Genomic DNA, 15,857 nt, shown 5'->3' on the forward strand with positions numbered 1-15,857 from the left:
CAGAGTGACTGACAGACCCGTGTTTCAGACCAAACACTCTATGTAAGTGATTGCTGTCGGAAGATATAACTATTTAAGACTTATATTAATATTAATATTGCTTACTTCTGCTTTAACCAAATAATAAAACTGGCACCACTGTTATAATCACAACAACAACAAGAACAGTTATGACTCTTCAAAAATGAAAGGGATAGTTCACCCAAAATTGAAATGTCACTCATTATCTCCTCCCCCTCATGTGGACTAAGGGCTGGGAGAAGTTTCAGAGTCCTCCGTGGCTTCTCTGAGTTACAGGGGGTCTCGGCGTAGCAGTGCATGTCCATATAACGGTTGCAAATGGATACCAACTGTCTTCGTAACAAAAAGACACACCAAAAAACATCAAAATACTTCCATGCTGCTCGTATGTAATGTCTGTATTGTACGAAATGCGAAATTGTTATATGGACATGCACTGCTACGCCGAGATCCCCTGTAACTCAGAGAAGCCACGGAGGACTCTGAAACTTCTCCCAGCCCTTAGTCCACATGAGGGTGAGTAGATAATGAGAAATTGACATTTCAATTTTGGGTGAACTATCCCTTAAAGATTGTTTCAAATCAACTCAGGTAACGGACTGAAAATGAGCCAAATCAAGGTGATGTTGGCTAATTATCATTAGCTTCCAGTGATGTCATTGTTGGAGTTATCTGTGTATTTTCGGCCGATAATTTTCAGCCAGTATCAGGCCGACCATGCATCCGTAAAAACTGAAAACTTGGTAAATTTTAATGTGTCCAAGTGTGTAAATAACAGATTTGAGTGTTACAGAAACTAAACTTATTCCTGTTCCCTCCAGCCGAGTTGGTCCTGATGTCTTCAACAGAGATGGCTGCAACAGGTGAGTCGGTGAAGCATCATATTTTATTTCACACTTGAACAACATGTTGCAGCATGTTAAGTTGTCTAGACACCTGAAACACCCAGACTCCCTCAACACCTGAAGATTAAAACAAACATGAACAAATTAAAGAAGGTCAGTTGGTAACACACAGAATATAATTATTGTCCTCACAGGGTGCATTGATCATTACGGAAGCCCAAAGGGCCATACATACATACATTTTATTTCTTCCGTTTTCCCGAGATAACAGGATAATTGATTTGAGAGATAATGAATGAAATGTGATAGGCCTGAGATTTCCAACACATGTGACATGTCATGCTGACTGACGTCTCCTTGAAGACCAATGTAGATAACGTTAATAGCAAGCCATCAAGCGAGCTGAAAAAACAGCTGTTAATATTAATTCATTCCTTGCACAAAACACAAACAGACCTAGGCTTTATTCATTAAAATGAATTATCTCGTTATCTCGGGAAAACGGAGGAAAAATATCTCGTTATCACAGGACAACGGAGGAATTAAAATGTATGTATCTATGACCCTTAACGGCTTCCGTAGATCAGGGATCTGATACCCGGAGCAAGTTTCATCATAGATGTGTTTACACTTCCCTTTGTTGGATAATGATCTGATCCACACAATGAACTCATGAAGTGAATCTAAAATAATCTGCAAGACCAAACCCAAGTGAACCATCACTGAGATTACCTATAACAACAATTTCTGCATTTTGTCTACTCAAGTCAGCACATTGATGCTGACTTAATGATTTTTATTTTTTTATTTTATTTTCTGTGGTTTTATAGACGATTATAAATTAATCTCCCAGAGGCGCAGCAGCAGCCCTGACCTCATCCGCCCTAACTGTGAGTTAAACTGCATGAGATATCAGTCTCTCTGAGAATTGAAATAATCTCTACTGTGCTCTTCATTATTTAAACAGTCATTAAGTAATATCAGTAGCCTACTGCTTAGTGTAGGAATCTTCAGCAATTCTGGTTTTCCATGATGCCATTGGTAGTGCTACAGTAGGTTACATGTAAAATAAATAATGAAACATTTAATGTGTCTATTTTCATATCCTTATAGTTACAGAAGAATCTGACACTCTGAATCCTTACCTGCCATCTGACAGTGAGTCAAACTGAACTGACAGTGTTTGGTGTTTGTCCCAAGATTTTGTAAATACCATTCATGTTGTATGTCCATTAAGATAATATATAATTAAAATTAACTTGAGCTTATTTTTCCTATATTGATTACTGTATTTTGTCATTCGTAATCCAAGCAATATGTGCATCAGAGGTAAGGGTGGAGAGAAAAAATGTAGCAAAGTTTTTGAGAGTGATTACATGTATGAATCAAAGTACAAACATTTACTGATAGGGTTTAAAATAATATTAAATATGAATACATGGAACAATCTTGATTCTGTCACACATTAAATGTTTAACACTGTAAAAAGAAAATGTCATTGCACTATTAAAAAAGCGTTTTTTTGCTGCTATTGACAGAATTAATTTTCTTTCCTTTTCAGTGTCTGAGCTGAGGGTTGTTCTGCTGGGGAACAGCTGGTCTGAGAGGAGTTCAGTGGGGAACTTGATACTGGGAGAGACCAAGTTCAACACTGAAGAAGAACCAGACTGTTGTCAGAGAGTCAGTGGACGGTGGAAGGAGAAACAAATAGTCCTCATTAATACTCCAGATCTGCTGAGTCCAAACATCTCTGAAGACAAACCGACAGAGTTTATAAAGGACTGTGTGAGACTCTCTGATCCTGGACCTCATGTGTTCCTGCTGGTTCTACAGCCTGAAGACTTCACTGAGGAACACGACCTGAGGCTCTGCAGAGTCTTGAAACTCCTCAGTGATCAATCATTTGATCATTCACTGATACTGATATCAACACCCAGAGAGGAGAGTTCAGGTGAAAACTACATGAACCATCGACCATTAAAACACATGATCAGAATCTGTAGAGACAGATACTTGAAGCAGGAGACCCTTGAACTTCCAGAGCTGTTAACACAAATGGGTCAAATTGTGAAGGAAAACAATGGACATGTGAGCTGTGATGTTTTTGTAGAAGCGTCTTCAGGTTTAACATGTGATCAGGAAAACCTGAAACAAGAGGAAGGAACCAGTTTTCACTCGGCTCTGACAAAATCTGTTGGTAAGTGTAGGACAATCACTCAGTAAATTACAACTTTAATTATTAATCACTGAAAACAGAATCCCACTGTTGTACTTGACATTACTGTGTCTTTGACAGATGTGAAAGCTCCCAGTGAGTGTTCAATGACCCAACCATGTAAGTGTATAACATGTCATTATTATCCAGGTAAATACAGTGATAATTCACAACACAACACAACACTGAGATCTATAGTATATTAATTTGGGGCTAATGACAAGGTAACTGACTGAGAAGAATCCATAATAAACTCACTAAAAATGTTTTTTTTTTAAAGAAGAAGAAAAAAACTTACTTGAGAGACTGTGACATAAAATGTTCATATTTTATCAAATTAAGGGGCATTTCAATTTTGATACAATAAGAGGCTTTGTGTAAATCCCTCCTTGTTGTTGTGTAACTAATGGTGGGTTACAGTTAATGTGATGAATTAAGACGTGAACAATGTGTTTATTTTATTCTGCAACCTAATGATTAGTTTTTGGGCTGTCATTGCAGGTGAACTGAGGATCATGATGATTGGTAAAATCAAGGACAATAAGAAAACACTCACCAAATGGATCACTGGCAGCAAACATTTAGATTTTTTAAAATTCAACCCACAAAAGCCATGTGAGGCTACTAAAGGAGAGTGGAGAGGAAAATCAGTCAAAGTGGTGAAAACTCCAGACATGTTCAGTCTGACTAAGGACATGATGAGAGAAGAGATGAAGAAGTGTGTGTCTCTTTGTTCTCCTGGACCAAATGTTCTGCTGCTGGTGGTGAAGCCTTCTGCGTTCACTGAGGAGAAAAGAAAAAATCTGAACTTCATCCTGAGTTTGTTTGGTCAAGATGCTTTGAAACACTTGATGGTCGCCTTAACAGAGAAGACGAGTGGATCACAACTCACTGTTCATCAACTGCTTCAAGACTGTAGAGGAAGACAATACAACATGTTTGAAAATGACCATAATCAGCTGATGGAGAAGATTGAATACATTGTGCAAACAAACAGAAGAACCTTCCTCACCTTCACTGAAGAAACCAGGAGAACAAAGTCTGAACCCAAGAAACCAGCTCTAAACCTGGTTCTGTGTGGGAGGAGAGGAGCAGTGAAGACTTCAGCAGCTGAGGCCATTTTAGGTCAGACAGAGCTTCATTCAGTCTCCAACTCATCAGAGTGCGTTAAACATCAGGGAGAGGTGTGTGGACGTCAGGTTTCCCTGGTGGAGCTTCCTGCCTTGTATGGAAAACCTCAGGAGGAAGTGATGGAGGAATCACTCAGGTGTATCTCCCTCTGTGATCCTGAGGGCGTCCATGGCTTCATCCTGGTCCTACCTGTGGGTCCCCTCACTGATGAAGACAAAGGAGAGTTAGAAACCATCCAGAACACATTCAGCTGTAGAGTCAATGACTTCACCATGATCATGTTAACTGTGGAGTCAGATCCTACAGCTCCAGCTGTTGATAACTTTGTCAGAGATAACAGAGACATCCAGGAGCTCTGTCAGAGCTGTGGAGGAAGATCTGTTGTTGTCAACATCAAGGACAAACAGCAGATCCCTGAGCTGTTGGACACTGTGAACAAGATGAGACTCAACCAGGACAAACCATCCTGCTACACAACTGAGACTTTTGCACATGTGCAAATAGAAAAGATCATACGACAAGAGAAACACATCACCAAACTACAGGCTGAACTTAAGGACCACACAACTAAAGCTGTAGTCAGTTGTAAGTAATCTTAAACCTTTAATGATGCGAAGCTTAAATACTTTGATTAACATGATATTTCAGTTTTTCCTTTTCAATAAATTTGCTATAATGTATTTATTTTTTGCAGGTGGCTGTAACTTACGTTAAAAATATCACAGGGTTTAAAATCTTTTCAAATTCATTATATCGTGCTAACCATCATGTCCAAATCCTCAGTTGTTAAAATAACTCCTGATCTTCTCATTTCACAGGTGATGATGACAAGAAGAGCTCAGACTGTCTCAGGATTGTGCTGATAGGGAAGACTGGAAGTGGAAAGAGCTCTTCAGGAAACACCATTCTGGGAGGAAAAAAGTTCAAAGCTGAACCAATTCAAACATCAGTCACCAAGTTTTGTCAGAAAGCTCAGGGTGAAGTGGACGGTCGTTCTGTTGTTGTGGTTGACACTCCTGGTCTGTTTGACACAACCTTGTCCCATGAAGAGGTTAATGAGGAGATGGTGAGATGTATCAGTCTTCTGGCTCCAGGTCCACATGTCTTCCTGTTGGTGTTAGCGATCGGAAGGTTCACAGCAGAGGAGAAGGAGACACTGAAACTCATCAAGGAAGTCTTTGGGAAGGATTCAGAGAAGTTCACCATCATTCTTTTCACAAGAGGCGATGAGCTGGAACATGGGGAGCTGACTGTTAAAGAGTACATCAACAAATGTGATGATTCCTTTAAGGAGTTGATCTCTGACTGTGGAGGAAGATACCATGTGTTTAACAACCATGATAAACAAAATCTTACACAAGTCAGTGAACTGATTAAGAAGATCGACATTATGGTGAAAACAAATGGAGGAAGCTGCTACACCAATGAGATGCTGCAAGAGGCTGAAGCAGCGATACAGAAAGAAATGAAGAGGATCCTGAAGGAGAATGAAGAGATGAAGAGAGAGAAGGAGGAACTAGAAAGAAAACATGAGGAAGAAAAAGAGGACATGAAAAGAAAAATGGAAGAACAAAGAGCAGAAATTGAACGAGAGAGAAACAAACAACTTAAGGAAATGGAGGAAAAGATAAATAAAGAAAGAGAAGAGAAGCAGAGAGTAAAGGAAGAGAGAGAAGAAGAAGACAGGAAGAAGAGAGAACAGGAAGAAATTCAACAACAAGAGTGGGAACAAAAAATAAAAGATCTGGAGGATGAAATAAGATCAAAAGCAGAATCAAAAGAGATCACTGACAGAGAGCTGGAGGAGAGTAAAGAGAAGATGAAAAAACAACAGGAAGCCTGGGAGAAGACACAAAAAGAGTGGTGGGAAAAACGAAAACAAGAAGATGAACAGAGGCAACAGGAAGAACAAACAAGATTCAGAAAACTCCAAGAAGAAAATGAAAAAGAAAGAGAAAAATCTGAAAACAGAATAAAAGAAGAGGACAGAATGAGAAGAGAACAGGAAGAGAAGGAGCGTAAAGAATTAGAGGAAAAGTATAAAACAGAAATGGAGAAGATGAAGAAGAAGTACGAGGAGGAGGCCAGAGAACAAGCTGAAGAATTCAATGAGTTCAGAGAGAAAAAGGAGGAGGACTTTGCAGCTCAGATAGACGAACTGCAGAAAGAATTAGGGGAGAAACGGAGAGAATATAAAAACCTACAAGATCTCTCACAACACACAGAAATAAATCTGAAACAAGATATGGATGAACTTCAGGGCAAACATAAAGAAGAGGTGACTGAGTTGGTTCTGCTACTTCTGACTCAAAAGAAAGAAAACAGGAAAAAAATCTCTGCGATGCAGAAAAAACAGAAAAAAGAGGTGGATGGTCTACAAAAAGAACATTCACGTGAAAACAAAAGAAAGGAAAACAAAAAAGAGGATGAATTTAAGAAAAAACACAAAGAAGACATGAAATCATTGGAGAAAGAACCTGTGAACCAAAGTAAAGAAGATCAGAGGATGAATAAGGCTCAGCTGTCCATCAAACAGCAGCAAGAAATAAATGAGTGGAAACTGACGTTTTTTAACCAACAGCAACAAAAGCAGAAAGAAGAACTGGATAAACTACAGAAGGAACACGAGAAGAAACTCGATGAATTAAAACAGAAACTTTTGGAAGAAAATGAAACAATTGAGAAAGAAAAAATGGACGAGCTGCAGAGGAAACATGAGGAAGAGATGAAAGAGTTGAAAGATAAAATTGCGACCCAAGATGAAGACAGTGACAAGCAAGACCTGGAGGAACTGCAGAAAAAACATAAAAAGGAGATTGATGATCTGAAAGAGAAACTTTTGGAAGAAAATGAAACAAATGAGAAAGAAAAAATGGACGAGCTGCAGAGGAAACATGAGGAAGAGATGAAAGAGTTGAAAGACCGGGAGGAACTGCTGAAAAAACATAAAAAGGAGATTAATGATCTGAAAGAGAAACTTCTGTGCCCAGAGGAGCAGCACCCCTGTCAGATTTCATGAGGAAAAGATCCAAAGTGCAGAGAAAAACTGAGATAACATCAAGTAGACCAGAAATACACAAACACTCTGCTAGTAGAAGGGCAACTTTCTTTTGCCAGCTATTTTGTTTTTATTGCCTTTCAAGGATCATTTTCTACTGCTGTTTAATGTTTACTTTTTATTATGGTGTCAAGTACTCCTATGGTGATATACTGTATAAATAAATTTGAATTTGAATCATTTTCAAAGCATGGGTTTTCTGCAAAGGATTTTTTTCTGTCAGTTTTTTTCAAATTCAAATCATTTTGTTATTCTTAAAGGTACATTGTGTAAGTTCTCCTGTTATCTATTCACGAAAATCGATTATTTGGTTCAAAAGTCTGTTTTTCATTAATCAGTAATCACCCCATCAACAAACTGAAGTGTTCCGGTAAGCTCTGAATGGAGCGTTACACTGATGCTGCATTCACCTGTAGTTGGGCAGACGGCCGTCGGTAACAAACCAGATGTCATTTTAGTCACAGAAGTGGAGAGAGTGGGGCGGTGCGTGGCGCTGTGGGTAGAGCGGCTGTCCCATGTAGAGGCTACAGTCCTCACCGCAGGCGGCCCCGGTTTGAATCCCGCGTCGGGCAGCCCTTTGCTGCATGTCATTCCCCCTCTCTCTGCCTCCGCCTTTCCTGTCCACCTCTACTATTTACTATCAATAAAGGCAAATACTTTGAAAAATAAAAAAGAAGTGAGAAAGCATTAAATTATGTTAAATTGTGTGGTGCAGATTTCCCTTCCGTTCAACAGAGTCTTTTACCTTTTTTCTGTCATTAGTAGGTCAAGCTGATCATGTGACCACCTACCTGTTCACACTGAGCAGCTGTCTTTGATTACCTATTTCACCATGAACTGAGCTGACTGACATTTTGCCCTTGTCCTGACGAAGGCCTTTTTGGCTGAAATGCGTTGGCATGTTTTTATTAGACTAGCCAAGAATGAATATGTTTTAATTATTACCCTCATGAGTGCCTCTATAAGTTCTACTTGGATCCCTAAACCTTTTTCCTTTTTCACCCTTTTCTACACCCAAGCAGCACTCCATGCATTTTGTTTGTTTTTCTTTGACTGAGTCATAGTTGATGTCCATTTTTCTGTTTGATAGCAGTACATGCTTTGTTTAATGTACTGGAAACAAAATAATTTGATCAAGTGTTTAAAGTACTTGTTATCTTACAAAAGCACAATATGAGTAATTTCCATTTTAAAATTCAGTTAGTGTTGATTTGTTGATGAACTTTTCCCCTGGTTTAAAAGTTTTTATTCTAAAGTATTAATCAGCAAATGTTGAATGCTGTGATTACTCTCTCAGCAAAATCATGATGACATATAACATGTGATCTGAACTTTTGTATGTAATAAAGTTAAACTGGTTAAATTGGTAAATCTGGTTCCTGTCTTTCTGTCTCTGTCCTCATTGTTCAGTGTTTGGCTTCAGCATCAAGAACTTTGACAGAGAAAGCAGCTGTTGTTCTCTATGCTAATGATGCTGCTGCTGCACGCGCACACAACTCACGCGCTCTTCCCTGCGTGTCTAGGTCTCTGAGCGTGTCACCAGCAGGGATGACAAATGTCTTTACTATGCTATAACACACACACACACACACACACACACACACACACACACACACACACACACACACACACACACACACATAGCTTTATATCCACATGTTTTGTTGTGTTAAGCTTTGGTAGGCCTAATTTGTTTCACTGTATTCCGATTCCTCAAGAAAAACGTTCACAGAGTAAAAATTCTAAATAAAATCTCTGATGGTCTTTTATCTTTTCAAGTACCCCCTATCTCTCTATCTCAAGTACCCCCTATCTCTCTATCTCAAGTATCCCCCTATCTCTCTCTCTGTTCCTTCCTCTCCATCTCCTCCTGGACGCGTCAGGACACGTGCCAAACCTCGGAGCGTAATGGACACTGATCCATCCAACGAAAACACAACAATTTGACTTGAGCAAGAACAAGGAAGAGAGGTTGTTCAGCAGCCAGCTCTCATTTGTCTGAGTTGTTCTTGAACGCACCATGCTGTACTTCAAAATCAGATTCAGTGAATTTACAGAGTCAGTGAGTTTACACCATGTTGGTCCTCTGACTGAATGAAATGAGAGCCTCCTGAGTTTATTATCACTATTGATGATCAGAGTTGATATTGATCTGGTGGTAGTTCTGTGGTTTGGCCTCCAGGTGGCAGCAGAGTAAAGAGATTCATCCTGAACAGAGACACTTCATGGACTGTTACAGAGACGAGCATCACTGTGAACCTGTAATAAGAATCTAACTCATTTAGTGATTTTATTTCCCTCTGTTAGGGTTTTTTTTTTTCCCACGATTTATTTTTGCTGAAGTTTGTTTTGTTTGCACTGTTTTTTGTTTTACTGTATGTTAAATTGCTCTCACTTATCAACTGAATTTACTCACTGTTGTTTTAGTTTGTGCTGCATTCAGGTCATGTGCGAGTGTTCATGTTTATAGATTATTAAAACCTCAGAGCTCAGAAACAAGAAAGCATTTTTTTTTTAATCTGATGAGATTCTTTGACATCGATAAATATCGGACAAAATTTATCTATAATGAGAGATGATAGATGAGTTTGCAAGGAAAATATAAATCACCATCGACGGAACAAAATACATTTTTACCCCTTAACCTACCAATGAGTAAAGAAAGGGCTTTAGTCATGTGAGGTTTCATGACAACTCAACCCCCAATATCTGATGATGAAGCTGAATCAGGAAGACCATAATAATAGGTGTATGGATGTTGCACTCACCTGAAGCCACAGTTAACATGGACTGTATGAGAAATATAATGTTTGAAATGTGTGAATATTGTACATTGAGTTTGTAAATTTTAAATACAGGAGCAATTCCGACGGCAGACACTGGCAGAGCACGCCATGCCTTCATGGCGGCTGTATTTTTTTTTAAACTGTTTTTTACAGATAAATGCTTTATTCACATGGAACCACAGTCTGGGACCTGTAACAGTTATGTTTGTTTTTGCTGATTTTGTCAATCATAATTAGTGTGTCAATTATTTTGAAGCCTGAACAACCACTTATATTTAAGGGCTATGCCTGCAGACTCTCTCTCTCTCTCTGTCTCTCTCTCTCACTCTCACTCTCTCCATCAAAAAACAACAACTGAAAATAGACATAGAAGGAAAACAGTATGTAACCAGCAGAGATGACAGATGTCTTTACTTTACTGTATGCTGTAATACACACAGATTTGTGTTCACACACACAGAGGTTTATGGGAAATGTATTGTGTTCATGTTTGATTTGGTTTGTTTCCCTGTGAGCAGACTTCCTTATGAAAAATAAATACATTATTTTTATAGATAAGAAGCATGAGGAATGAAGTGTTTATAAATAGATAGCCTATGGAAATTATTAAATAAAAAATATGTATTTGTGTTTTTATTTCTGCTTTTAATAGTGTGTTTCTGTCTCCTTGTGGTAGGATAATTAGGTAGCCTAGGCGGTCCATAAGTGGAATTGGATAGCTGGGCGACTGTTTTCACTCAAGAAACAGTACAAAACTACTTTTTCATTCAGTTATAACAGAACTGAATGAAAAAGTAGTTTTGTTTCCGTTTTGGGTTAGGTCCCTGAGAACATTTGTGTTTTCAAAGCGTCTCTATCACTGTAGCAGTTATGAACATTGAGAGATGTTGTGAAATCTCACGAGAGTTTGTTGCCGAAACTAAACAAAGTCACCCCTTTCCAATTCCTGCTGATCTTACCTCTGATAAAATGTCATTTTGATGTCAGGCTGTTTTGTGGACCTGTCAATAAAGTCTCTCAGAATCGGATTATTCCTATTTCTGTGACTGGAGCAACATAATGTGACCTCGTTAAGTGAAACGTCATCGAGGGCGGGGCCGCTTTGATTGACAGGTGACCGCCGCGACCGTTTGAAAGCTGTTACTTACCGTGCGTTCACACCAAACGCGATGGACGCGATGCCATCGCCCCGTAACGCGAGCATCGCGCCGCTTGACATATTTGTCACATTTTTCACCATCGCTTCATCGCGCTATGATGCAACCCACCTCCCGCTATTTTCTTTCTCTCCTCAACCATGGCTGAGAAATAATAATAAATATTAATACTATAGCGGCCCTTTGTCACTATCGACGCACGCTGCGGTTTAAAGGGCTTTACGCGTGCCAATGTAAGTGTAGGTGTATGCAGGTGTAGCCAAAGTGCATAACACAGCAACTGTCCAGCCAAAGCTTCTCCTTTGTTGCAAATTTATTTATACAGCCGACTCGAATACTCACTAAACACAACAACACATTCTCTCTGTGGCAAAACACGACATGGCACGGTCAAAACCGTATGAGTTCCTCAGCGTGCGCACCTGCGCTGATTACCCACCTACATTTATCACTTCAGACCAATGATCTGAACAGAGATCGCCACCTACTGGCACAAAATGTGTATAACATCACAAAACAAAGAAAATGACCAATTTGGCTCCTACACACCGGCCCCTAATTGTTAATGGTGTGCAACATAACAATTCAAACAAACAAATAAACAAAAGGAGCCAAATGTTCTTCTTGAGTGATAAATGTACACAACATCATATTACATAAACCTCAATTAAACCCCATGGGCTGCCATAAGCAGGTAAAGGTTTAGTTACTGGACTTTTCATAACACTACAATTTTCCTTGAGATGGACAGGTCACATGAAACCAACTCTTATCAGGAAAGGTTTCGAGCATTACTGAGCAGCCAAGAGCCTTGAGGAGCTGCTGAGTCCACCACCAAGACGATGTCCCCAGGAACAAAACCTCTTTCCTCTTAGTTCCACTTCTGCCTCTGGCAACGGTGCTCTACTCAGTTGTCCTCCAACTCTCAGCCGGCCATCTTCCAAGCATGGATCCAGTCTGTACACCGAACTTCTTTTTCTGACTTTCCAGACATTGGGAAAAGACGTGAGTAGTTGATCAGTAGCACTGGGTGAGTCTTTCATAGCTACTGCACTCACAGTGAAGTCCCTTTTCACTTCTGGGTCATCCAACAAAGCTGCTGTCTCCACAACACATTCTGGCCAATGCTCCTCTGACTTCCTCACAGAGATCCTGTTCACTGTGGCAGAGGGAAACTCTGTCTCCAAGGCTGCTCCACTGCTTCCACTCAGCGGACCATTAACGATCCATCCCAACACAGTTCTAATAGCGTACGGGCCATTCCCGTGGCTGTTGATGACCTTCCATGGTTCCAGCAATTTGGGAGCGTTGGTTCCTATCAACAAATCAACATTTGCCTTTATGTGTGGGATGTGAACGTCAGACAGGTAAGGCCATTTGTCCAATTCCTCAGTTGTTACCATGTTGTTATTGGTGACTGGCATTTTCTTTTGAGTCAGGACCTCTGGAAGACTACAAAAGTCACTGCTGTCCACTCCTGCAACCTCCAAACCAGTGATGGAATAAGCTGGAACAACAGTCTCCTGGCCCATTGTGCTAAACACAAAGCTGGTTCTTCTGCCGGTAACATTCAGCCTCTGCATGAGATCTTCTGAGCAGAACGTGGCTGAGCTACCAGGGTCCAGAAATGCATATGTTTGTATAATGCCATTTCCCTTCGCAGACTTCACACGCACAGGAAGAATTGGAAGAGCACAGCCATCCTTACCGGCCCCTGTATAACCACATGTTTGGAAAGAAGCTGGTTGTTTCCTTTGCTCTGGAGCTGGTGGTTGCCGTTTGATGTGCAGCACAGTTGGATGAGTTTGACCACAGACTTTGCATGTTAAGCGCCTCTCGCATTCACGACTTATGTGACCATCACACAAGCATGCAAAGCAAACTCCCCTTTCCCTCAAAAGTTGAATTTTTTCTTTGTGCCCTTTTGCACTGAACTGCTTACACTCCTCCAACGTGTGACTGTGTGAGCAGCAAAGGCATCCAGCTTCGACTGACTCTCCAAACTCTGCCGGTGGCTCCTCCTCCTTCTCTGGCAATGTCATAGATGTTACAGTGGTGGCAACGATGTTTCCCTTCACCATGTGTCCAGGATGTGATTTAAACCTTGTGAGAGTCTTTGTGCCGGTTGCCCCAGATACCGGATCCTGGATGTCGCCAAACAGAGGATCAGAAAGAATTTTAACATGACGCTCCAGAAATGCAACCAAATTGGCAAAGCGAGCTCTCTGTTGTGTTCTTTCCACGACCCCATAGGCGCTGGTCCTCCATTGCTCCCTCAACTTGTATGGCAGCTTTGCAATGACAGCTCTCATATTTGCAGGCATATCCAACTCTTGCATATACTCCAGCTCCCCCATTACATTACAACAGCCACGCAAAAACAAACAATACTCTTGAAGTCCTTCAACATCTTCAGCCTTTATGGACTGCCAGGCTAGAACCTTTTCCATATAAGCATTAGCAATCTTATATTGATTTCCAAAATGTTCTTGCAGCAGGACCTTAGCCACTGCATAGCCGCGAGCAGGAGCCAGATGCTGACAGCTACGTACCAGTTGTTGTGGCTGTCCTCTGGTAAATTGCTCCAAATAGAAAAGACAATCTTCTACTCCTGCTTTATCCTCCACTCCTTGCTCAAATGCCTTCATGAACGCTCTGTACTGCAGAGGGTTCCCTTCAAACACAGGAATCTCTCTTGGTGGCAGAGATCTTGTTATTTGCTGTTGTACCAAAGCAGCTGTTATTTCGTTTTGTCTGCGCATGATGGTAAGTATGTCTTCGGATCCACTTTGAGGCTGAATGGATTGATGGGTGATTTGAGGTTGAGTGAATTGATGAGTACTTTGAGGCTGAGTGAACTGATGAGTGATTTGAGGCTGAGTGAATTGATGGGCGCTTTGAGGTTGAATGAATTGATGAGTGATTTGGGGTTGACTGATTTCCTTGTTTAATTGAAAAGTTGTCATTTGACCTTTAAGTTGGTGTGAATTTCCCATGCTTTCTTGCTGGTCATGCATATTGTAGTGATGTTCAGAAGCCATTTTAAAACTTGAGCCACGTTCCTTTGGTTGCACATGAAGTGGTTTATTTGGATTTATTGAACACTGTTGTTGCGTTGATTTCCACATTCCCAGCTGATATTCATTAGCCAAAGGATTTAAAACAATCACAGGCTCACTCTTCCCCTTTTTCTTTTCTAGGTAAGAGCTCATTGCACCTTTGGATCTTGAACCAGTACTGCTCACCTCAGAGGATTGCAACACTGCCAACTTAGCATTTGTTGCAGCTATTTCCACTTCCACGTTTCCTCCTCAATTGTTGCTCTTGCTCCTCCAATGCATGCCTTTCCTTCAGGGCTGTAGCACGGGCAATAAGAGCAGCTTTATCAGCTTCAGCTATTATGCGTGCAGAAGCAGTGCTTGATCCTACACTGGCTCTATTTCCTTTACTTGAGCGTTTGCTTCCCACATTAGAAGCGCTGTCATTTGGGCAGATGTCATCCACCACCAGCCCATATGCATGTGCATTGTTTTCATTGTTTGTGACGGCACCAGTTTGACACCAACAACCTCATTTTCGTTTGCATTACCTTCATTGTTTGAAACACCAACATTTTCTTGTGTATGACCATCAAAGTTTGCAACACCAACATTTCCTTGCATATTACCTTCAAAGTTTGTAACACCAACATTTTCAAAGTTTGCAACCCACACTTCAGCATCATGAAAACACTCATTCAAAGACAGCAATTTTGCTTTAAACCATATTTCATGTTTTTCTTGCTCATCACTTGGCATGAAACCCAACAACTGTTCATGTATAGATTTTGCATCATCACACACAACTCTTAATTCATACAAAGCATCACAAACCATTGTTTTGTCACCCTTTGTGATTAGATTTTTCATTGAGTCTCGTATATTGCTAGCTTTATTCAGCTTAGCCTTTCGTTCTGCTTGCAACCTTGAAAGTTTATCGGCAAGCGCCTTTTCAGTCATTACAACCTTTCGTCCACTCGCGGTTTCCATTCTTCTTCAGTCAGTCAGTCCACAGTTCGCAACAACAAAGTTCACGCAAAGTCACTCACTTATTTGTTTCGTTTACCAATGCATTGGATTTATTCATTCCCCCCTAATTGTGTGCACACAGGTCAAATGGCCATTGTTGTGTAGCGCTATTCATACCTCGGCATCTGCATCCGTGAGCTGGGCGCCATCGGTGATCAGCTGATCCGAGCGTTCTCCGCTCCCTCGTCGCTGCTGCGGTCTCCAGCCGAATCGCTGCCGACGCCTCCACAGCCGTAGCCGAACTCCGCCGCCCGAATCGCTGCAGCCGTTCCACCAGCCGTAGCCGAACTCCGCCGCCCGAATCGCTGCAGCCGTTCCTCCAGCCGAAGCCGAACTCCGCCACCCGAAACGCTGCAGCCGTTCCTCCAGCCGAAGCCAAACTCCGCCCGTACCGCTGCGGTGGCTCCTCCGGCTTTTGTCGAACCCGCCCGACTCGCTGCGGCCGCTCCTCCAGTTAATGCCGAACTCCGCCTCAGACCCAGACCCAGCAGCAACGGCAGCTCCTCCACTCGTCCTCCCACGATGGCTTTCTTGGGCAGCGAAGGCCCACAGCTCCCACGCCAACAGTTTCCCAACG

The 15,857-nt window shown here is 41.2% G+C and overlaps 1 protein-coding gene across 1 annotated transcript; it reads left to right on the top strand.

The window, feature by feature from the left end:
- The first annotated feature begins 871 nt into the window (after positions 1 to 871).
- LOC146980860 (uncharacterized) lies at positions 872 to 7,231 on the top strand. The gene is made up of 5 exons (XM_085788031.1): positions 872 to 884; positions 2,428 to 3,063; positions 3,163 to 3,196; positions 3,575 to 4,797; positions 5,031 to 7,231. Exons 1-5 carry the CDS (start codon positions 872 to 874, stop codon positions 7,229 to 7,231), a joined length of 4,107 nt encoding a protein of 1,368 aa, XP_085644157.1.
- The last annotated feature ends 8,626 nt before the right edge of the window (positions 7,232 to 15,857 follow it).

The sequence above is a fragment of the Trachurus japonicus genome, chromosome 9, assembly GCF_045865225.1.
Source record: "Trachurus japonicus isolate A0001 chromosome 9, Traja_1.0".
Taxonomy (NCBI): domain Eukaryota; kingdom Metazoa; phylum Chordata; class Actinopteri; order Carangiformes; family Carangidae; genus Trachurus; species Trachurus japonicus.

Bases quoted from the DNA above. Each gene is read 5' to 3' on its own strand.
- LOC146980860 (XM_085788031.1), top strand. The intron at 3,064-3,162 runs GTAAGTGTAGGA...TGTCTTTGACAG, and splicing joins GGCTCTGACAAAATCTGTTG to ATGTGAAAGCTCCCAGTGAG. The intron at 4,798-5,030 runs GTAAGTAATCTT...CTCATTTCACAG, and splicing joins AACTAAAGCTGTAGTCAGTT to GTGATGATGACAAGAAGAGC.